The sequence below is a fragment of the Hemicordylus capensis genome, chromosome 2 (assembly GCF_027244095.1).
Source record: "Hemicordylus capensis ecotype Gifberg chromosome 2, rHemCap1.1.pri, whole genome shotgun sequence".
In the NCBI taxonomy this organism is placed as follows: Eukaryota; Metazoa; Chordata; class Lepidosauria; order Squamata; family Cordylidae; genus Hemicordylus; species Hemicordylus capensis.
Genome location: NC_069658.1, coordinates 74,160,646 through 74,185,365, shown reverse-complemented (window position 1 = coordinate 74,185,365; position 24,720 = coordinate 74,160,646). Strand labels below are relative to the sequence as shown.

The window sequence follows — 24,720 nt, the reverse complement described above, 5'->3', positions numbered from 1 at the left end:
ATCCGTATAGAGCCAGCACGGAGATATAATGCAAAGGATAGGTTATCATTCGAGAACAAAAGTAGGCCCTGAGGCCAAGACAGTCAGAGCGACCCCGAACAGGGTACCGAAGAGAACAGGTAGGTACAGTATGTAGCTAGGATGGACCCTCCCCACACCGACTCCCCAATGGACCCATACACTGATCCACGGGCAGGCCGCATGACCTACTTCAGAGGAGAAAGAACCTTTCAAGGCAAGTCCAATGTTTCTTTCTCCCTCAAAGTAGGAGGTCACGGCTTACAAAGTATATACCAAAGCAGTGAAAAATTCAGGCGGGTGTGGATCAGTTCTAGACCACCTGCTGAAGCACTATGTGCCCAAATGCTGCCTGCTCCATGACAAAGGAGTTGATCTTATAGGGTCTGATGAAAGGGAAGGTGGAGGACCACGTGGCTGCCCGGCAGATCTCCCCCAGGTGTGCCTACACCACGAAGGCTGCAGCGGTGGAAGCACTGTGCATCGAAAGTACAGTAATGCCTTGGGGGACTGGAAGGGAGAGGGCCTGATAGGTGGCGGAGATGCACACCTTAATCCAGCACACCAGGGTTGCCTTGGAGACCTTAGTGCCCAAGGAAGAAACATGGAAGGAGACCAAAAGTGACTTGGACCGTTTCAGCTCCCTCGTCTTCCCCACATAGATGTGCAAAGTCCTGCGCACATCTAAGGTGTGTCAGTGGTGTTCTTTCAGGTGTTTCGCTCCCGGGCAAGAGGAAGGCAGAACAATTGCATGAGAGCGATGAAAAGCAGAGTCAACCTTCAGAATGAAGGTAGGATCAGTTTTCAAGACCACTGTGTTGGGTTGGAACACACAGAGCTCCTTTTGCACCAAGAGTGCTCCCAGCTCCAACACCCTGCGGGCCAAGGTGACCGCGACAAGGAACACGAACTTGTAGGAGAGATATTTAAAGTGTCAGTTAGGGCACTGAGGCGAGTGGTTCGAATGGTGCCCGGGTCAGGGCATTCAAGACCCTACTGAGGTTCCAGGATGGAAAACGATGGACTGATGGTGGGGTGATATTGACTGCTCCCTGCAGGAAATGAGAGATGTGAGGGTGCAGGGATAAGCCGCCAGCTTCCCTCAGCTCCATCACCAATGACAGAGCAGAGGTCTGGAGTCTAAGGGTCCAGACCGGCCTGTAGGAATGCCAGGGACTCTATATTCTTCCTCCTCGCCCATCTCAGAAAAGCAGCCCAGGTGGCCTGATAGATCCTGTTAGTGCATGGGCATCGGGAGGCCAGGATGGTGTCCTGGAATACCCTACCGCTGTAAGGCTGCACGTTCAACCTCCAGGCGTGCAGTTGCTGTCACGCCGGGTCTGGATGAACCAGAGGTCCCTAGAATAGGAGGTCTGGCCGTTGTGGCAGTGGCCACAGCACTGTGACAGATAATGCAAACCATGGGTGCCTTGGCCAGAGAGGGGACACCAATATGACCTCTGACCCTTTCTCGCTGAGCCTTGCCAATACCTTTGGTATGAGCGCTAGTGAGGGAAAGGCATACAGGAGGCCAGGTGGCCAAAGAGATGTGAGTGCATCCATGCCCTCCGCCAGAGGGTTCCAGAAGCGCATAAAGAAAAGTGGCAGTTTGCTATTCTTCAGGGATGAAAATAGTCCACCTAGGGGAAGCCCAAGAGGCACTAGCTGGCTGAAGACCTCAGGGTGGAAGGCCCACTCCGATTGGTCCATCGTCTGGCGGCTGAGCCAGTTGGCCTGGACATTCTCAGAGCTGCTTAGTTGCTCTGCCCTGACCGAAGTCAGGTGCCTCTCGACCCACTGAAAAAGTAGATTGGCTTCCTTCATCAAGGACCTAGATCTGGATCCCCCGGCGGTTCATATGCTACTTGGTCATCATGTTGTCCATCTGAATCAGCACATGCTTCCCTTGTAGCAGGTGTGTGAACTGGACCAGAGCCAATCTGATTGCTCTCAGCTCTAGCCAACTGATGCTGTGGGGCTGTTCCTCTGGGGACCAGAGGCCTTGCACAGTCTGGTCCTCGCAGTAGACCCCCGAGCCCGACAGATGAGTTTCTGTCATGACGGTGACCTTGTTGGGTTCCCTCAGGGGATTTCCTCGTCACTGCCGGGGACAGCCTCCAGCATATAGACTGTTGCACCTCCTGTTGGTGCAGTTCGGGATATTGTTCTGGAATGATAGCAGTGTGCACTGTAAAGGCAGTGCATGCCATCTCGCCCATGGGAGGCACTCTATGCATGCAATCATGGAGCTGAGCCAGCCCCATGACAGCTGCCTGGGTTTGCCGCAAGAGAGGCTGAATCTGTCTGCAAAGTTTCTCCCTCCTGTATGGGGGTAGGAAGATGGTTGCTGAGATGGTGTTGAACCAGAGCCCCAGATGCAGTAGCATCCTGGTGGACCAAAGATTGCTCTTGGACACGTTCACCAGGAACCAATGTGACTCGAGGACTTGAAGTGCCTGGTGAATGTCCGCGTCCGCCTGCCCCCAGGACGGCGAGCGGGGAAGGAAATCATCGGGATATGCATGTACCCAGAGGCCCCCCCAACTGCATATGGGCCATGAGGACTGACAGAATTTTTGTAAAGACATGGGGTGCAGAGGAGAGGCCAAACGGAAGGGCCTTGTACTGATAGGGTCTTTCATTGTAGCAGAACCTCAGGAATCTCCTGTGAGGTATTCCCCCATCAGGTCTATGAAGGCCTCCTTGAGGGACCTGATGGATGCCATGTGGAACCATCTCTTGCGAATGAAGCAGTTGAGCCACCTGAGCTTCAGGAGCATGCACCAGCTTCTATCCTTCTTTGGAACCAAGAACAAAATGGAGTAGACACCAAGACATAATTCTGTCAATGGCACTGGCTCTATGGCCTGGATATGAAGCAGGTGCTGGATTACCTGCCTCACCCGCCAATATTTGGTCGGTGACCTGGACCTCGGAGACACGATGAAGTGGTGTGGGAGGGCCACCAAATCTAGGTGATATCCTTCAGCCAAGGTGTTGAGCACCCACTTGTCCCGAGTTGTTCTGATATCCCACCTGGAGAAGAAATAAAGCAACCTGGCCCCTAACGATAGATAGTAACTTCTGTTTGCGGTTAGTGCACACTCCCGCAGCGGGGGCGTGGTGCTGCACCTGCTGGGATCCTGCACTGTGTCTGGTTCCCCACTGGTTGTTGGTCTCCCACTGTGGTTGGTACCTGTGCTTGGAAGGTTCTCTGGTCTCAAAATCTTGAGACCTGCTTGGAGGGTCGAAAGGAATAAGGGTTATTGCGAGGTGGCCGATGCACGTCCTTGTGTCCTGAAGGTATAGCCTTCTTCTTGTCCCGTGTTTCCATCAGAACGGGTTCCAGTAAATTCCTGAAGAGCTTACCCCCACTTGAAAGGTGTGGTGGCCAAACTGACTTTGGACTTAGCATCCACCTACCAGTTCTTGAGCCATAAGGCCCTGTGGAGAGTAACATTCACCACCATTGACCTAGAAGATGCCTGAATGGAGTCTAAGCTGGCATCAGCCATAAAGGCTGCAGCCTTGGCCAACTTGTTTAGCCCGTGTCTTGAGTTCTAACTTGGCCAGGTGGTCTTTCACCCATAACACTGAAGCTCTGACAAAAATAGACATGGAGGCCAATGCTCGAATGGAGGTGGCTGCCGCCTTGTGAGCCTTGAGGAGTAGGTCATCTGCTCTCCTATCTTCCAGGGCCCTGATCTGTTCGTTGTCCTCTTTGTTAATGATGGTGCCCAAAACCAATGCTACAATGTCCTTCTTTAAGAATTTCTTCTTTAAAAATTTCTTCTTTAAGAAGAAAGCTTCTTAAATCTTGGCTTTTAACCCAGGCTTTTACATGACCATTTTTATGCTGCTTCTATGTGTTTTTATTCTTGTGTCTATGTTTTTATGCTTGTATTTTATAGTTTTTAAATTAGATTTGTTTTATATTTTTAGCTCAATATTTTAATTGTCTTTTTTATTGTATGTTTTTAACTTTTGTAAACCACCTTGGGGTTGCTTTTAATGAAAGGCGGTATAGAAATCCAACAATAAAATAAATAAATAAATAATAAATGCCCACCTTGGGTGCGACGAGCTCTGCCATAACCTCGCTAGGTAGCACATAGAACCGCTTGGGGAAGGAGCCCACCTGCTTAGTGGAGGCAGGGTTGTCACACTCAGAGAATAGCCCTGTGGAAAACGGGGGAGGAATGGCAACACCAGCTGATGACAAATAGGGGAGGAAAACATATCCTGTGAAAAGGCGGGCTGGCTATTGTCAGCAGGCAACTCAGCTGGCGGTGAAGCCGTGTTAATGGCTCTCCTGGCCTTAGCCAATACCACCTCGTACATGTCCTGTGCAAATAGTCGCAAAATTGGGTTTGCGGGACTTGTGGCCTCTTCCTCAGAGCTCTCCCTCCTCTCTGTCTGAATCAGTTTCACTGCTATTTTCAGTCATCTGTGGGTCCGCCACTGTGGTGGCCTTTGCATCTGATCAACCCAAGGGTTGTGCTGCCCTCATCTTATTCCCACATCAGGCACTTGAATGCCTGGGCTCCAGGATAGCCGGGTTCAAATCGGATGATAAGTGGCGGCACCTCCTACCTCTAGTCCTAGGTGGGGCTGCTCTGCCCAGGCTGCTATCAGAGGAGGTTGATTCCGCCCTGAGTTGGGGGAGATGGCCTGTTAACCCAGGTTCCTACATGATGCCTCCTGGGTGCTAGCCAGGACGGGTGTCTGGAGTGCCGTGGTCTGCACCAAAACCCGCATGTCCTGTGCCACTGTGTCCATAATAGAATGGGGGAACTCCTGTAAGCTTGCTCAAAGCTCACTCGCCATCATTCCTCTGATCCATTTGGACATGTCCTGGAGGGAATTCCCGATCCCAGCACAAGTTACTTACCATGTGGTGTTTCAAGGTCTTGGCTGTACCCTGGTGCCACCCATCCAGTGAGCTTGAGTCGCCACACTCTGCCCCCGACTGTACACCCTGGTTCCAGCGTCTCTGGCGAGCACTGGTTCGTGCCTCAGAGGCTTGCCTTGGTGGCAGCAGAGCAAGAGAGCACTTCCAGGTGCTGCTCAAGCAAGCGTTTGGTCATGGCTGCTCTATGTGTCGCTGCTGGCCTGCCGGGGGTATGAGCTTGCGTGTGAGGTGAGGGGCCATCGCTGAAGGTGAGAGGCCTGGAGGCTTCGCCCATTGCCTCATTCCCTTACTCGGGTCAATCCTGCGGGTGCGTTGTGTCAGGATGCAAGCACGCTAACTGATGTGGGCACCCACATGTTAGCAGGCGCGCCGATGCCTACTGTGGTACAGGGTGCTGTCAAGCCCTTGCTGGCCGCAGGTGTCGAGGAAGTGGGCAGCACAATGGCTGCTGGGTAGGTGGGTGGAGTGGTGATTGCCAAGCCTGTAGCGGCTTCCAAGCCCTCGCTGGCCATTGGTGGCACGGCGGATGCCCAGCCTGTAGCAGCTGTGGGTCTCACTGCAGCTGCTGAGGTGGTTGGTGGCACAGCTGCAGCCAAGCCTGAAGTGGCTGTGGGGCTCGCCATGGCAGAAATGGGTGGCATGGAGGCTGCACCGCCTGTGGCTGCCATGGGGCCCCTGCTGTCTGTGGCGGGCAGCGAGTTGAGCAGTGTGGGCTCTGGTCGGATTGTGGCCTGTTCTGCTGACACAGCCTCTGCGGCCTCCCAGGAGGAGGTGGAAAGTGTGGCCTGCTGCAGCACAGGTGTGAAAGACAGCTGGGAGTTGGGAGGGATCAGCTGTGAGGTGGGCACTGCCTGCTGAAAGGCAGGTGCCACCCCGGTACATGGAAACCTCACCACTGTTTCCGAGTCTGTGAGGGGAAGGGAAAACAAGCCCCCGCTCCCCCCAGTAGACCCAAGTGACTGGAATGGCTGCATGTGGTCCCCCAGTTGCTGCCCTGTAAGTGAGTTAGTGCAGGCAACCTTCAGCAAAATTCTTTCACTTTGCCAGTAAGTGGCCAGCCTAGGGGGCTTGTGCTTGGGTCCTGTTCTTTTGTACCCTTTAATGGTGGGCCTTTATTACCGCACCGTTCTGGCAACACAAGATGGCAGCGCTTCTTAGTGGCCTTGACTTTGTGCCTGACCTTGGCCCCCTCTTCCACCCCGGGGTCCTCTGAAAGAGAGCCCATGAGAGTTCCCTCCACCTGCGAAGGGTCAACGCCTAAATGCTTTCCGGAGGGAGGGGTGGGAAGGAAAGGACCAGCTCACCAAAATAGAAGGAAGAAGGATAATCGAGGCAGGAGCCCAAAGGTGCCTGTCCTACCAGGAGCAAAGACAGGGCAGAAACCTTTGTAAGCCGTGACCTCCTACTTCAAAGGAGAAGGTCTTTATTAGTGTATGTGGAGGCTCTGCTACAATGCCCAGCTTTCCCACTGCCCCAATTTTTTTTTAAGCTTTGCCATCCAGTCTCACAAAGAGTTCTGAAGAATTAAAAAGCTTGTCTCACAACATTGTCTCATTCTGTTTGGTCCTAATACAAATATTACCCAAGTGTGGCTTTTAGACAACCAACTGAAATAGCTGTAAACTGTGGGAATCATGGCAAACTACGTGCACTTGGAAGGCACAAATGGGTTGACACAGCAGCAGAGAAGTACAGCAGAGAACACCTGCTGTACCTGAAACTGATTCTAGTTCCTATGAGATCTGCACCTGCTCTGGTTTCATCTGGAATTTTCTAGAGCTTAGCTTCAAGGCTTCTGGCATGAGGCAGACCCCTATGCATTGACATCACATGCCCAGGTAGGCATGGCCCACACATTTTCCCCTCATTGTATATGGACACTCTCGAGTGCATGGTCAGAGAGTAAAGAAAGATTGCTGTAGTGGGGAGGGGGGAGAGAGACAACTGTACAGATGATCATTCACATATCATCAGTGACAGGTAAGCACCCTGTTCTTTGTGGTCTCTGCATTCACATCTATGGGACACTAATAAGCTACCTTAATGAGAAAGAAGGTGCAACATTATTAGGTAAGGTAAATAAGGAATGGAGGAGAGCGCTGCCAAAGGTGAGATCAGAATGTAAGAACACATCTAGGGCATAGTATCTGATGAAGGTGGAAGGCCGAGCCCAGGTGGTGGCTTGGGAAAGTTCTGGGACCGGCACACTCCTGCTGAATGCCATAGCCAAGCACAATGTCTGTGCCGGGCAATGAGCAATAGGGATGTGCACGGAACTGATTCAGAGGACCTTTATGGGCCTCTGAACCGGTTTGAAGAACCGGCGGTTCTGCAGGTTTGAAGGCGGCAGAGGTCTCGCTTTAAGAGTGGGGGAGGGTGCACTTACGACTCTCGCTGCTCCCTGCCCCCAGCATCCGTATTTTGCAAAGTTGATCAGGGTGGCAGCGTACCTCTCTGCCACCCTGTTACCCTCGTCTTCCAGATATGGCCAGAAGTCACCAATGCGCCTGTGCGCCTAAACAAGAACAATTTCATCCTAAACAATAACAGTTACTCTTATTCGTGAGGGAAGGGTTGGACCATATCTGCTAGTGATTACATAGAAGCCAAATTAAAAGGTGGTTTGAAGACATCTGGACAACTGGCATAAAAACTCTATGGCTTTCTATTGTAAAAATGAGCAGGCATAATTTGTATGCAACATAAGAACAGCCCTGCTGGATCAAGCCCAAGGCCCATCCAGTCCAGCATCCTGTTTCATACAGTGGCCCACCAGATGCTGCTGGAAGCCACAGGAAGGAGCTGAGGGCATGCCCTCTCTCCTGCTGTTACTCCCCTGCAACTGGTACTTGGAGGCTTCCTACCTTTGAGGCTGGAGGTGGCCTATAGTCCTCCAAATAGTAGACCTCTCCTCTATGAAGTTATCAAAACCCCTCTTAAAGCCATCCAGGTTGCTGGCTATGACCACATCTTGTAGCAAGCAATTCCGCAAGTTGATTATGCGTTGTGTGAAAAAATACTTCTGTTTGTTGGTCCTAAATTTCATGGCAATCAATTTCATGGGATGAACCCTGGTTCTAGTGTTATGTGACAGAGAGAAGAATTTCTCTCTATCCACTTTCTATAAATATAAAAAGTGTGATTACTCCAACAAGACTAAGCACAGGTCTATGCATATCACAATTAAAAGGCAAGCTATAAATCATTCAGCATGAAGACTAGCATATGTTGAAAATTAATATTACTCATGCAAGAACTGCCATGCACTAGGGAATGCAATCCATCTCTCAAAGTCCATGACAAAATGCCTATGGATTTTAATGATACACAGTAGAGAAGACATTCTGGATTATCTTCCTGTTTAGTTCTCAAGTGTTATAATATGAAAACATTTTACTTATAAATCCCACACACTTTTTAAAGGAAGTGGAACTAGGGTTCCCCTGGGCTATATGTAGTAATTGACATTTATGTCATTTGGCTCTCTCCCTCTTACTACATTCTATCTCACTCCTCCTACACTTGGCTCTTCTTATGATGATGCAGATATCAGACAACTCAATTTCATCGGGGAAGCTGGTGAATACCACTACTGGATCAGAGCAACAGCCCATTTAATCCAGTATTCCATTTCAACAGCAGCCCATGTGAAGCTTACAAGGTTAGCCTAGAGGCAATGGCACTTCCGACTGTCCTCTGTACCCAATATTCAGAGGTATACTGACTCTGAATGTGAAGGTTCTATTTAGCCATCACTGATAGGACTATTCTCCATGAATTGGTTTAATACTCCTTAAAAGCCATCTACGCTAGGGGTTTACAAATACAATATGAAAATCACAAATATTTATATACCACTTTTCAACAAAAGTTCCCAAAGCGGTTTACACAGATATAAAATAAAATTGACAAATCTCAGGTGCCAGGGAGACATGGCACTTAGAAATTTAACCATGGTACCTAGACTAAATTTAACCATGGTACCTAGATATCCAGATGTATTGTTATTTAATAAAATCTTTATTTGTTTCAGGCAATCATCTTTCTCCTCCAAGTATGTTACTTGGAAAGCGTCATTTACCCTCCTCCTTCCACAATGTATGTCACCAAGCCCAGTAATTTTGTTAAGTGTCCGCAGTTTGGCTCCTAACGGTTTGGCTCCTCCTTTGGGCTGACTCTTAGATCCAAAGCCTGTCAAGGCCAGAGTTAAAGTACTTCACAAAGTACATACTTTTTTTGTCTGTCTGGAACATACTGCTAATCAGTATCAATGGGTGACCTCAAGTTCTAGCATTCTGCAAGTGGCAGAAAAATTCTTTCTCCACAGTATCAGTACCATCAGCCGACTTTTAAAAAAACAAACGAAAGCACTCACAATGCTTTAATCTTTCATCATCGGGAAGGCGCTCCAATACTTTGATACATTTTACTTGCCATTTTCTGTACCATGTTCAGCTCTATTCCCTTTCCAAGACTGAGCAACAAAACTGTACACAGGTATATTGCAATATGCCAGAAGATATTCAGATGTTCTCGCCTTCTCTCTTATATAAATAAATCCCATACTATGTTCCTCCATCTCTTTGCGCATTAGTAAGACCCTCAAGAAGCAATGCAAACATGTTATGAAAAACAGTTCTCAAAACATATTCGTATTAAGGATGTAACTATTATTTTTAAATACCTGTTTAAATTATTAAATTATATTGTTTAACTGACTAATGGTTGTTCACAACTCCAATTAGGGGGGAAATGTGAAGCAGGAGGGAGGCAGCGCTGAACTCTTAACTCGAGCTACAACGTCTCCTCCTTGGAATGGGCACATGCCTCATTCTCTCCTTCCCCCAGCCAGCAGTATGGACAATGGCGGAGTTAGGTTTGGTTATACAGCGCTGTCCTAGACCCAAGGTGGACCTTAGTGAGGGTAGCAGGGTGACTACTCTTAAGCCTACCTTCCACTAGGCAGGGCCTCACTCAGCTCAACCTCAACCATGGGGAAGGCAGGCAATGCTACTCCCTCCCTGACAAAATCCGTTCTCTCATCTCCCTCATAGCTCTCTTGATCACTACTTTGTTCAGATGTGTCTCTGGATAACAAGAAAACCTATTGTATGGCCTGTGTTAGATGGTGTTTTATGGAGCTTTAAACACTATTTTAATTTTAATCATGTTTTTGTATTTTTATATCAATTTTACACTGCCCTGTTTTATTGTTTTAATATACAGGACTGTACCTTGCGGCTAATTTTAATGAAAGTCAGTATATAAATAAATATTGGCTAACTTCCCCAACTTCCATTACTGGTTAATAAATGACATTAGAAAACTTTTAGTGCAATATATTTACAGTAAGACAAATACTTATCAGTTTACAGATTCAGAGGAGAGCAACCAAGATGAGTAGTAAGTAGAAGTATGGAAACCAAGTCTTATGAGGAACAGTTGAGGGAGCTGGGTATGGCTAGCCTGGAGAAGAGAAGACTAATAGGATAGCCAGCTTCAAGGATCTGAAGGGCTGTCATCAGAAGCAGGAATGGATTTGTTCTCTGTCACTCCAAAGGGCAGGACCAGAACCAATTACAAAGAAGCAGATTCATTATTATTACTAACGTTTATACACCTCTTTTAGGCTAGATGTTAGGAAGATTTCCCTGTGTTTCACAGTGGTAGGCTCTCTTTCACTGGAGGTTTCCAAAGGCCAAATAGCCACCTGTCAGGTGGCTATTTCAGGCATGCTATAGCAGTTTCCTGCAGTGAGCAAGGCGTTGGACTAGAAAACCTCCAAGATCCCTTCCAACTCTAACATTCCATAGCGCCGGAAGTCTGCTTTCTGCATTGCTTTTAGAATGCATACAAATGTGTAATGTCAGAAAATGAAAGGGTCATTGAAGACCAGGGAGAAAAATTCAAGTACTTGGTCACTGAACCCTGCAAAAATCTCAGGATTTTCATTTTATTCAGAACTTGGGCTATTATGTTCAGTATGGGCTTCTTGGAATTTGAATTTATTTTTCTGACAATGTACACTTCCCCCTGCCTCCAGAAAACAGAACCATATGGTGTAAATGGCCAACCTGCATCACACAATCCATGTGCAGTAGGCGGTTGGAGCACAACTAGATAGGAGCTGGAAGCCTACACACTTGGCTACAGTACAAAGTAAGGCATACATTTCTCACTGATTCTCCTGTTTTACTGCCTGTTCTTGAGCAAGAGAGCCTAGAGGGGGGAAAATCACACTATGACACTGATGGAGGTGGGGGACATATTTACTAGGGGTGTGCAAATTGATTCGGGGACAAATCAATTTGTCCCCGAATCTAGTTGATTCGGGTGATTTGGAGACAAAACAAATCACCCCTATGGTCCATTGGCTAGATTCGGGTACAAATTGAATCATGCCTGATTCAAATTGAATCGATTTGAGATTTGGATCCCTCCTTTTAATTCCCCCAGATTCCCAGCTTTCTTTTTTCTTTTTTTTTTTAAAGGTAAGCTCTAACCCTTGTAGAAGCGGATTTATGGAGCAAAATGTGTGGTCACTATTTTTGCAAGTGTTTGGATTCTTTGGTGTATAATAACTTTCCCTCAATGAATCCCTATGAGGATTCATTACACTCCATCATTTCTTCTCATTTTAACTGTCTTTTCGACAGTGCCAACTGTCAACTGCCATGTGCACTTGAAAAATAATGACTGCACATTTTGCTCCATAACACCACTTCTACAAGAGCTTAGCTTTTTAAAAGAAATGAAAGCTGGGGGTCCGTGTTAGGGTTAGAATATGGCAGCTTCGAATCCCCATTGTTTCCTATGGCTGAAATGTTCAAAATCAGTAAAAGCTTTTTTAAAAAATCATTAAAAATCAACCAAGTGTCCCACTGCCTTGAAACATGGTTGGTATGTGACACCCATAGGGACCTACCCACCACGCAAATTTGGTGCCCTTAGGACCTTGTTAAGTGGTCCAAATTGGTCTGAATCCAAATCTAAACGAAGCAAATACAAATTGAATCTGGGGTGATTTGGAGGGGGTAGATTTGGATACAGAACAAATCAGGGGTGATTTGTTTTGGGCACAAATTGAATAAAAAGTGCACATCCCTAATATTTACAACTACTGTACAGCAGCACTTTTGACTTGACCTGTGGCACACATGCCATAAATGCTGGCTACCAGTGATGGAGATGACTACATAACTTTCCTCTGAAACAGAAGCATGTTTTGAACTTGCCTAGTTAAAAGTTTGAATTCTTTTTCAAAAATAAAAGTTGCACTCATGTGTCTTATTGCAACATATAGGAGATTTGAGGGCAGAAGGCAGAATCCTCCTTTTGGACTCCAACCCCCAAAATGTTCAACATGTTGATTTTGTATCATGCCAAAATCACTCCTTTCCCATACTATGCAGACATGGCCTCAATGAAGCCCAGGCCTTGACAAGTTTTGTTTGGACCCAGCTCAAACATTAGCAGCCAGACAATGGGCATTGGACAAAGTTACCACCAGGCTTAGTAGTGAACACTGACGAGGGGAAGGTTTCTCTTTATCCCTTTTACAGTAACATTTAGAACAGAAATAATGCTGTCTGAGACAAATACATATTTTAATTAACTCACTCTACCTCGGAATTTTCTAGTTGAGAGGCCACAGTTAAATTTTGAGGCAACATGACTCTCTGGTGGTGGAATTTGTCAAGGCCTGAAGTAGCCTAATAGCCATCTCCTCTTTTGAGACCAACTATCGTGCAATCTGGGACTCTGATGCTTCAATAAAACAAGCAGGCTTTCAAAATGCAAAGTACACCTTAAACATCTTTGGCCTTTCCAGTCATGCAGCAGAATAAGGTGAGTGGACTGGAACACTTGAGGCAGCAGAAGACGCATCATAGGACTGAGTGCTCCTACACCTAAAAACACTCTTTACAAGCCAAAAGCTATCACTGAAGAGAGTCTGGTTCTAACCCAGGTTTCTCCCTGGTATGCTAGCTTCACACTTTCAAGGAGAGTTTTTTATTTATTTAAAAAGTTAGTGTGAAGAACATGCAATACTGCAACCACCCATCTGCTGCCTCAGGTGGTACAGTCAACTCTACCACTGCAATATTAACTACACTTAGTGCACCAACTTTGTCCATTTCTAGAGTTGTCAGACCTGCACAGAGTGACATGTTGCAGTAACTCAAACTTGATGTCATCAAGATGAAGTTTGAAGACTGCCTTTGAAAAGTGCTCAGAAATTTCAGCTGGTCCAAAACAGTCTGGACTAACCTTTAAAGTCCTAAAAACGGAGAACTAGGTTAAGGGTATGATTCTGCTGGGAGGGTCCTCTTAATAACCCACCAATATATGAAGCACATCTGGCTGGAATACAAAAGAGAGCCTTTCTTGTAGTTGTCCCAGAACTAGGGACACTCTCCTTAGAAAAAGCTTGTCTTGCTCTTTCCTCAATGATTTTGTCAGTGTATGCAAATGTCAGATTCATTGGGCTTTTAAGCTACCAAGTAGTTGAGCTTTTATTCCTGCTATGATTATTATTAAGTGCTATTTTAGTCTGTTTTAATGCTGTGTTGCATTATGGTTTGTATTCTGCTTTTGTGAGCCACCTTGGGCTTGTTTTTCTTTCTTACAGCACAAAAGGCATGAAAGAAACATCATTGCACCACAACTCTTAAGACAGCAGGTGAGAGAATCACATATTTATTTGCTCCTCAATTTTAACAACTCCCTGAAAACAAGCTCAGAAGACCAAGCAAAAGGGTGGAATAGAACTTTTCTTCCTGGTGGACTTTTATTTGCAGGGAATGTATTGGGGAGGTGGGGGGAGATTCATGAGTGGTATCTTCCAGCTGTGGCCTAAAGTTGTATAGCCCATCCTCCCACTTCAAGCTCCACCAAACTCATTCTACTGCACATGTAAACCAAACCAAACGTGATTAAGGCAAATGAGATGTTCCACGTGGCCTGGCCCGCGATTCGCACAAGTCTGGCCGCCCACTGCTAATATTAAGAGGAGGCAACCCGCGTTACCAATACGCTGTGAGCACGAGGCCATCACACCGTCCAGATGCACGTTTGCCTTCCCTTGCAGGCGTTCCCCTCTCCACCCCACCGCCCCAAAAGCCTACACAGAGGAAGAGATCGGGAGGCGGCAGCAGCCAACTCACGTCCTCCCTCGATATTCACGCCATGTTACGGGAAGGGGAGGGGAGGGGGTCCAGGAGGCGCCCCGCAGTCGGCGTCGAGCCCACGCCGAGAAGAGCGAAGCCGAGGAGGACTCACGTTGTAAGTGTGGAAGCTCCTCCCCACAGAGGTGACCAGGTAGAACTCCCGGTGGCGGCGGTGATACCGCAGCACGTGCGCCAGGTGATTGGAGTAGAGGCCGAGCGCGCGGAAGCCGGCGAAGAGCGCGCTGCCCCCGCTGGGGCTCCCTGCCAGCGACATCCCCACCCCGCGGCCGGCACGAAGCGGCTAAGGCTTTCTTTAACACAGCTCGCGCGACTAGGGATAGGAACGGAGCGGAAATCGGCACTTTCCGGAAACTGCCTCTGTCACTTCCGCCGCCTTTCGCGAACACACTAGCAACCGAGGTGCGCTTTCAAAAGTGGGCCTCATGGTACTCGGGAGCTGGAGGATGTTACGTTGCGTTCCGCTGGCCCGTGGTAGAGAGTAATTGCTAAAAAGCGTCCTCCAGTCAAGTTTAAGGTCGGGCGGTGACAGCTACAATGCAGAAACTTTTTATTTTGTACATTTGTATATACCGCCCTGTCCAAAAAGGTCCCTGAGCAGTTCACAATCTAAAAATCATTAAAATGTTTAAAACAATTTTTAAAAAATCAATAAAAACTAAAATACAAAGCTTTAAAACTATAAACTAAGAGCCTGACTAGGATATGAATATTTTAATACAGGAAAATAAATTTTATTTATTTAATTTATGCAGCTTAAGGCTGCATGCACTTAATGTGAGAGTAAGTCTCAGTGAACTCAAACAGGAAGCTGCCATATACTGAGTCAGACCATTGGTCCATCTAGCTCAGTATTGTCTTCACAGACTGGCAGTGGCTTCTCCAAGGTTGGAGGCAGGAATCTCTCTCAGGCCTATCTTGGAGATGCAAAGGGGGGAACTTGGAACCTTCTGCTCTTCCCAGAGCGGCTCCATCCCCTAAGGGGAATATCTTACAGTGCTCACACTTCTAGTCTCCCTTTCATATGTAAACAGGGTGGACCTTGCTTAGCTTAAGGGGACAAGTCATGCTTGCTACCACAAGACCAACTCTCCTCCCTAGTCCCTCAATGGGACTTCTGAGTAGACCAGCATAAGATTTGCTTTTCCCAGTGAACCTTGGGGTCAGAAGTTGAAGAGGTTACTGGGAACAGTATTTAACTGCAGGGATTTTTCCCAAATGCAAGGAATTCTAGCTTCAAATATCAGGGAAGAGGGAATCCTACCTAAAAAGTGGTGGAATGCAAGGAAAATGCAGGGGGAAATTCAGGCAATGCAGGAATTGGAGATAAAGTTTATTTTCCTGTTGCGGTTTCACTACTTTCACTTTTAGTTCCAAACTTGTGAGGCATGAGTAAGCATCTTATGATTGCATTTCCATATATGTATCTTGTTTGTGTTAAGGGTGTACACTAAACTGGCTGGCCTAGTTCAGTTCGAGTCTGAACTTGACCCGAACAGGACTTAGCCAGTTCGGTTTTGCCCCTCATTGAAACCCCCCGGGTTTGGTTTGGGGAGGGTTTGTGTGTATATAAATATATATATTTAGTACTTACCCCCTCTGGGGGGCTTCAAGGCTGTTATTATTCTGTTTTTCTTTTCTCTTATCTTATTCTTCAATAAATCCTGTCTTCTTCTATATTTAGCTTTCTGGCGTGCCTCACATATGACATCCTCGGGATAACCCTGCTCTTGCAGCTGTCTAACCAAAGAAGCCGCTTCTTTTTTATATTGTCTTGCTACTGTGGAATTCCTCTTTAACCTAAGGTTAAGAAGAGAAACATCCTCCGCACTGGATTCCGCGGAATTTGCAATTCTACTGTGAACTAATAAATCTACAGGATAAGAACTGTTTATCCCTATATGGGAAGTTGTAACATACATCTGAGGGAATACTTGTTATATATGTTTACGTACTTTGTCATATCCAGCGTGTAAGCCACTTTGGCTCTGATATGTTTATCAGATAAATTTATTGTGGAAGTTAAGTTGATGGTCTGAGTACTCCTCTTTAGATTGTTCTAATCACAGTGGGTTGTTTGGTTAAAAAAGCAAAGCAAACACAGTTCTTCTTAGGAAGTGATATTTAAACTACTGTATCTCAGCCATTTTTCAATAGATCTACATCAGATTTGGAATGGTAGTGTTTCTTGTCATGTAGCTTAGGGTTAGACATATTTGACAGGCAGTTTTGTTTGTGTGATCAATAAAATGTTCAGGACTTACCATGGTAGATTTGAAGCAAATCTGTGGCAGTATAATATATAGAATGACTAGCTTTACAAAGTGGAATAGAGTATCTGCCAGATTTCATTCAGTCTGAAGAGTCCTATCAGGCTTCCAAATTTGTTAGTTTCTCATCAACACAATTTGCTTACAATATAGGTGTAAGTGTAACCTTTCCTTTCACATCTACAAACAATTTAAGTAGGGATGTACCAAGATGCACTAGTTCAGTGCTGAACTGGTTCGGACAAAGTCTGAACCGGTTTGGCACCACAGGGAAGAAAGTGGAGAGTGGGATCTTTAAAATAAAGGAGAACAGGTCCTTACCTGCTCTCCGCTGTCATATGCAACTTCCTGCTGCGGCAGTTCTTGTCCCAAGAACTCATGCATGGCACCAACATGCACATGGTGTCTGCGCATGCACAGGTGCCATTTGCATGGTCAGCAACACCATTCTGACCATGCAAATGGTATGTATCTGTCAGCTGCGTGTGTTGGCGGAGGTGCGACCAATCCTCCTGGGTGCACCTCAGCCAATCAGGCACCTCTGCCGCCCAGCCAATCAGCTGGGTACTGGGACGCACATTCCAAGGCTCATCCAGGAGAATTAAATATACAGACTATGTTCAATGTTTATAGAATAGTGCACTTCCTATCAGTACCCTGCATTGGGAGGGGGCAGCTATACCCAGGTTCAGTTTTTAAATGAACACATATATAGTCATCTGCACAAACATATGTACAAATCTAACCCTTGCTAACTAATTATGCAACCCCTGAGCAGCTTTAAAAGGGTCTTAGACAAATTAATGGAGAACAGGTTTATTAATGGCAAAAATGCAGATTTTTATTTATTTATTTATTACATTTCTATACCGCTCCAAACTTGTGTCTCTGGGCGGTTTACAATTAAAATTTAAAACATCAAATCACTTAAATAAAATAATTTAAAACATTAGAATTTTAAAACATTTAAGACTTGGTATTTAAAAAGAAAAGAAAAATAAAAAAGTTTTTTTCTTTTCTTTTTAGAACCATAGATCGAATGAAAAGCCAGGGTGAATAAATGTGTCTTCAGTGCCTTTTTAAAAGTTGCCAGAGATGGGGAGGCTCTTATCTCAACAGAGAGCACATTCCAAAGTCCAGGGACCACAACAGAGAAGGCCCGTTCCTGAGTATCCGCCAGGTATGTTGGTGGCAGCCGCAGGCGAACCTCTCCAGGTGATCTTAACAGGCGGTGGGGCTCATGGTGAAGATGGCATTCTCTTAAATACCCAGAGCCTAAGCTGTTTAGGGCTTTAAAGGTGATAACCAGAACCTTGTATTTTGCCCAGAAACTTATCGGCAGCCAGTATATTTCTTTTAACACAGGAGTAATATGGTCTCTCATAGATGACCCAGAGACCAACCTGGCTGCCACATTCTGAACCAACTGCAGTTTCCAGACGACATACAAAGGCAGCCTCACATAGAGCGCATTACAGTAATCCAGCCTAGAGGTTACCAGTATATGTACTACTGTTTTGAGGTCGTTCATCTCAAGAAATGGACGCAGCTGATGTATCAGCCGAAGCCGATAAAAAGCACCCCTGGCCACCACCTCTCAACCTGGGATACCAGGGAAAGGTTCGGAACCAGAAGACTGCCTGCCTGTTCCTTCTGGGGGAGCGTGACCCCATCCAGAACAGGCAGATCAAAATCATCTCCCGAGTTCCAACCCTGCAAAATAAGTACCTCCGTATTATCTGGACTCAGACTCAGTTTGCTATCCCCTATCCAGCCCATTATTGCCTCCAGGCAGGCATTAAAGGAGGTTATGCCTTCTACCGATGATGTTGACATGGAGAAATAGATTTGGGTGTCATCAGCATACTGATAACACCCTGCACCAAATCTCCTGATGATCTCTCCCAGCGGTTTCATGTAGATGTTAAATAACATTGGAGAAAGTACGGAGCCCTGAGGGACACCATACAAAAATTCTGATTTTGAAGAACAACAGTCTCCAAGAGACACCATCTGGAATCTGCCCATGAGGTAGGAGCGGAACTACTGCAAAGCAGTGCCTCCCACCCCCAGTCCCCTCAGATGTTCCAGAAGGATACTATGGTCAATAGTATTGAAAGCCACCAAGAGATGTAAAAAGACCAACAGAGTCACACTTCCTCTGTCAATTCCCAATTGGAGATCATCTATCAGGCTGGCCAAGGCAGTCTCCACCCCATAGCCCACCCGAAAGCCAGTTTGAAACAGGTCTAGATGATCAGTTTCCTCCAAGACCGCCTGGAGCTGGGAGGCCACCACATTCTCAGTCACTTTGCCCAGCCATGGAAGGTTGGAGACAGGCCTGTAATTGCTTAACTCTGAGGGATCCTAGGCAGACTTCTTCAGAAGTGGTCTAATGATTGCCTCCTTAAAACAAGGAGGCATCCTGCCCTCCCTCAGAAAAGCATTTATGATCTCTACCAGGTCCTCTATAACAGCTTCCTTGCCAGATTTTATAAGCCATGTCAGGCAAGAATCAAGAGGGCAGGTGGTAGGCCGCACCATTCCAAGCAACTTGTCCACATCCTCAGGGGTCGTGAACTGAAACTGATCTAAGGTCATCACATAAGGGGAGCTCCTGGACACCTCGGCATCAGACTCTGTAACCATTGTGTAGTTTGAATTTAAGTCAGCCTGAATCCGAGAGATTTTGTCCACAAAAAACTCATTTAAAAGGTCACAGCGAGTAATTGTTGGTTCCAAGTACTAATTCAAGATGGAAGGGGCGCACATTGGCCCCTTCACAACCCTGAACAACTCTGCTGGATGTGAACTTGCGGATGCGATACGGGAGGAAAATAATCGTTTCTTTGCCGCACGTATTGCCCACACATATCTTCAGATGCTCTCTATGTAATAATCTGTCGGATTTGAGTCGAGTGTTCCTCCACTTCTGCTCTAGTCATCTACCTTGCTGCTTCAGCCCCGTAGTTCTTCTGTATTCCAAGGGGCCAATTTTGAAGCGGGTTGGAGAGGACGTGGACGTGTAGGAGCAATCGTATCCACTGCCCTGGTGAGTCGATTATTCCAATTCTCCACCAGTGTCCACAGGGTCACCAGCAGAGCCAACACTAAATCCCTCCAAGGCTTCCTGGAATCTTATAGGATCCAGTAGCCTTCTTGGGCACACCATCCTAATGGGCCCTCCACCCCTACAGAAGTGGGATGTGGTCGTGAGTCCTACCTTAATCAGATGGTGGTCTGTCCATGACAATGGGGAAATCATCAAAGCCCCCACCCACGGAACACCAACCTGTTCAGAGTGAAAGACCAGATCAAGCGTGTGACCAGCAATATGCATTGATCCCAAAACCACTTGGGATAGGCCCATAGTTGTCATGGCTGCTATAAACTCCCGAGCCACCCCGGACAAATTGGTCCCGACATGGACATTGAATGCCCCGAGCACCACAAGCCTGGCAAATGCCAACGCCAAGCCCGAGACCAAGTCCGTCAGCTCAGTTAGGGACTCTGTTGGGCAGTGGGGTGATATATATACCAACAGAAGTCCCAGTCTATCCCCGGTCCCCAAACTTAGGTACACACATTCAGTATGGTCAGACACTTCAACAGGGATCCTGGCAAAGGAGATACTGTTCTTTTAGACCATAGCCACTCCACCTCCCCGCCCACGTTCCCTCCCCTGCTTCTCAACAGAGTGCCCTGGAGGGAGAAGCTGGGACCAGACTGGGCCACCTCCCCCAACCAAGTCTCTGTAATAGTCTCTCTTAATACTCTCCAAGTCTCTCTTAGATTTTTCAGGCTTATTTAAGGCGGACAATGATCATCAATTTTTATTGTGTACTATTCACAGCTATACTTTCTTATCAAAGAATACACCAATCATGTCATTACAGATGTTTGTAATTAATTTTCTGTTACACTTGGCTTTCATATAAGCTGCATAAGTTTATCCAAAGATAATTTTTACAAAAGGTGTTCATTATAACATTTCTGAACTTTAAAAAGAAAGAAAAAAAAGAACTGTTCTCCAACTTGTATTCTGATCCTAACAATCTATAGACCCTAAAGTATATATAGACACAGGTTTGGCCACAGTGTTATGGAAGTTTCTGTTACTAATGAAGACACATTGTCTATCTTTGACGCACTATATGTAGTTGTTCCGCCCTCTACTGGTTAGAGGGCTAGCTACTGGTTTCTGAGAAACGACGTTAGAAATGTATGGAGTTGATCATCACTCATGTTCTCACTTTTTCGCACAGATGTACATTAAAACATACATCAAAGCAAATCTCTGGGTTGGTGGCAATGCTTGAAAATGATAGAACAGCTACATCAAATGATGTGTTGGTTTTGCCACACTGACTGAGTATTGCTGTTTCCCCTAACAACATAAGTACATAAGAAGCCGCCTTTCACGGACTCACTCATTGAAACTCAAACTAGCTCAGCATTGTCTGCACTGACAGGAAGTGGCTCTGCAGGGTTTTGGACAGAAGTCTTTCCCAGTCCTACCTGGAGATGCCAGGGATTGAAACTAGGACCTTCTGCTTAGAAAACAGATACTCTACCACTGTATATAGCCCCATCCCCAGAAAATGCTTCTCCATGGATCTCATTGGCAATCGATTGCAAAAATCCTCAGTTTTGCAGATGATGTTCAAATTGAGGGAAATCCATTTGTCATTGTGCATGGGAAAGATAGCTTTCAAAATGCATAGCTTTTAATTTGCTCAAAGAGAGCTGTACATCTCTCTTCAGTGATATATTTATCATTATGCCGCAAAATTCTTAGTCCTTATCTGGGATTGCTAGCCCTTACCTGGATGCTACTTTCTGAAAAATAATAATAAATTTTAATAATTTATGGTAAGATCCTGGAGGAATATTTCTTAAAATTACTGACTGATGAGCTCTCCCCCATCCCGCCGCCCCCATTCTGTTTCCTTAGGAAGTGGCAATTAAACATTCTTGTTTAGGAGCTATTTACAGCCCAGAAATGATACATCTCATGATGAGGACACAATCCTGGAATGGGGAAATCCCCAAAGGCAAAAAATTAAGTATATATGGAAACACTAAGACAAGGAACTCAGAAGCAAAAATCTGCTCCAACGGGACATCATGGGTAAATATTTGGACTTCTGTTTCCAGCACTTTAGACCTGGGAGCACCAGTTCATTCATTCATTCATTCATTCATTCATTCATTCATTCATTCATTCATTCCTGAAGACCTTTAGTGCTTAATATTTCTGCTTAATTTAATGTAACTATACAAAGTGGATCGTGTAACTTTTAATTTTTCCCCCTCAAACAGCATCTTCCAAGGTGATTCTCGTCCTTCATTGCACTGTCTTGGTACAGCTATCTTTCTTTGTAATTGAGGGAGTATACAATTTCAGTGAATGCAACTTTTCAAATATTAAGACAGACTACTCAGATATTCTCAAGGTATTGTATTTCATTTCATTACATTACATTGTATTAAATTTTATTGACAAGGTTTGTTGGCAAAGATGTATATGGTAAATTTTGGTTTTCTGATAGCATCAGATTTACACTGGTAGAATAGTTACATCTAGTGCTATGCTGGCTCTGCAATAGTAAATTATAGATTTAAAAACCTGCAGCAAGTTCACAGAAAGTGTTTTCAGGAGAAGAAAAAACTCTACCTGCAACCCTCAGAAAGGATGGAATGGAATTTCCCACCATTAAGTGAAACAGAGTTGACCAATTCTTCAGAAATTCAGCTGAAATAGTAAAATTTAATGTATAGTAAAATTTAATGTATAGTTATCTTATGTATATATGGACATAGAAAAGTATTAGATGACTGAAAACAGATTCTTAAATGAAATTTACAGTTTGCTCTTATGCATGTTTATGTAAGAAAATCCCATTAATTGGAGCTTAATGGCCCAGTCCTATGCAAGTCCTACTGAGTGCAACAGAAAGTAAGTGGGCATAAAACTGCAACTTTAGAAGCATTAAGGATTGGGGTAAAAAGGGGGGAAGATAAGAAGACACACACATAAGGCTAAACATTTTACATATAAGTTTAGAATGAAAGCCTTAAAGGTACTTGCTTGACAGTGGCAAAGGTACTAAAGAAATGTTAAGTGAACAGGCCTAATTCCATATGTAATTTATTTTAGGTATTACTTGAGACACCAATAGCGACTACTGCTCATGGAAAGAAGGTTTGTCCCATCCTCCTGTCCTTCCTTCATTTATTCATTCACAAAACAAGATACAATATATACTGGGTGGTGGAATGATGTGATGTAGGCGTGCCACTGTGTAAACTGAGTATTTACTTTTTAACCTCCTACCGACTTACAGAAATGAGGTCTGCAGTTCTGATGAATTGCTTCCCTTTGTACAGTAGGGAAAACATGCAAAGAATTGCACCAGGAGATCAAAGATAATCATCTGGATAGGCTCTCCGCAACCATACGCATTGTGCACATATTTCAAAAATAGTCTTTATGATAATAAATTATGACATACTATGATTACATCTTTACTAACCTATGATAAATAGTAATTTTGAACTAAAACCCATTGGAAAGCTCTCCACTGTAACGTTTTGCAGGCCACCTGGATATTTGAGGATGAAGTTATGTGTCTGTAAACATTTATAGTGCATGCAAAAATTCTCTCTTTTTGTATAAAAAACCCAAACAAGCTAATGTATACACCAAATTGTTCTATCATTTCTCTCTAGCCAAACGAAAGGTGTTGCTGTCCAACGCAGGATGTGAGTAGTTTTGTAAATGTATGTGTAGCTTGCGAATCTCAAAGTGTGTTAGTCTGGTGGGCACAATTTCAACCCAGTTGGGGCCAACTGTACTGTCCCCTCATGTGCTTGCTCCATGAACAACTTTATTTGCTGGCCACCCTGTAACAAATTATTCCCTGGGTGGCTCACAAACAATAAAACAGCAGTTAAGTAAAACATACCATTAAAATACACAAAACAAAAATAAAAAATTACAATACAACACTTTAAAATAGGTTTTTAAAATGTTTTTAGAAGGGCTGGGTGAACAAAAAGGTCTTCACCTGGCATCTAAAAGAACAAAGTGATCACTGGGGAGGCTATTCCATAAATGGGGTGCCCCATCGAGAAGGCCTTCTTCATACTCACCTTACTTTATTTGGCAGGGGCACTTGGAGCAACTAACTAGGTAAACGTAAGGTGTGCCCGGCTCCTGGCGACCACAGAGCCCTGTGGTTTTCTTTGGTAGAATACAGGAGGAGTTTACCATTGCCATCTCCCGCGCAGTGTGAGATGATGCCTTTCAGCATCTTCCGATAGCGCTGCTGCCTGATTGGAAAACATACCAGCAGGGATTCAAACTGGCAACCTCTGGCTTGCTAGTCAAGTCATTTCCCCACTGCACCATTATGTGGCACTAGCAACTAACTACCATGCATAAAAATCCCAGTAAAAATATACCCCCACCACTGTGCTTTGCAGAGTCTGGCCGATTTGTTGCAGTCGATGCAGAGCCTTAAGGGACTGATATTGGCAGTACCAAGGAAGTGAAAAGAGCTTCATGTTCTCTCATCACTGCCTCCCAATCGACTTCATGCCAACAAATAAATAACTGCAAGATTCATTTAAATGCATGAGATTTTAACATTCATTTTAAAAACTGGTCTCTTGTTAAATGGGCAGAGCAGAACTGTAGGAACGGGGATCATCATGAGTGTGTTACTGGCACGCACCCCGAACACACCATCAAAATGCCATTTTCATCTTCATCACCACCACACCATCATTCCGAAAGTGTTTTGCTTAGCGCCGGACCTTCGTGGTATCCCAAGGATGAAGAAGCGGGGGGGGGGGGGATCAAATGAATCGGAAATGGAAACGGGGGGTGGGGAGGAGAGCGGATTCCGTTTCGGCACCTTGTTCTGTGCTCTTTCGCGCACAATATCCCTCCCTTCGTCTCACGGATTCCCACAACAGAGGAGGAGGCTTGGCTCAGCTGTAGAGCGTCGCTCCTAACGGGGTAGATTCTAAAGGCAACACCTGCCTGCACGACCAAGCGCTGCCTCCGAACTTGTTCCTCCAATCTTTCCCTGCTTCCCCACGCAGTTCTGCTCCGATTGCTATACGTCGATAGGAGGCAATCTTGCTGCCACTAGAGGACTTTGCAAGGGGGAGGTCCGGGCGAGGGTGCGCACGAGATCTCCGCGAACAGCCCGTTTCCTCCGAGTGACTGATCCCAGTTTCCTCCATTTAATCTCTCAGTCCTCCCGGGAACTATCGGCGGCTGAAAAGGCTGGGGCACTGCTGGCTTGCATTCACAACTTCA

General features: G+C 45.6%; 1 protein-coding gene across 2 annotated transcripts in view; it reads right to left on the bottom strand.

The window, feature by feature from the left end:
• The window catches only part of WDR36 (WD repeat domain 36), an 82,865-nt gene extending 68,491 nt beyond the window's left edge, over nucleotides 1–14,374 (bottom strand). Inside the window, exon 1 of one of the 2 annotated variants that reach the window (XM_053294756.1) lies at nucleotides 14,213–14,374. In XM_053294756.1, coding sequence (XP_053150731.1) covers nucleotides 14,213–14,374 — 162 coding nt within the window. Of the gene's footprint in view, nucleotides 1–14,097; nucleotides 14,167–14,212 lie in introns of those variants that run through there. The other variant, XM_053294758.1, reaches the window with a different exon arrangement.
• Between the last annotated feature and the right edge of the window lie 10,346 nt (nucleotides 14,375–24,720).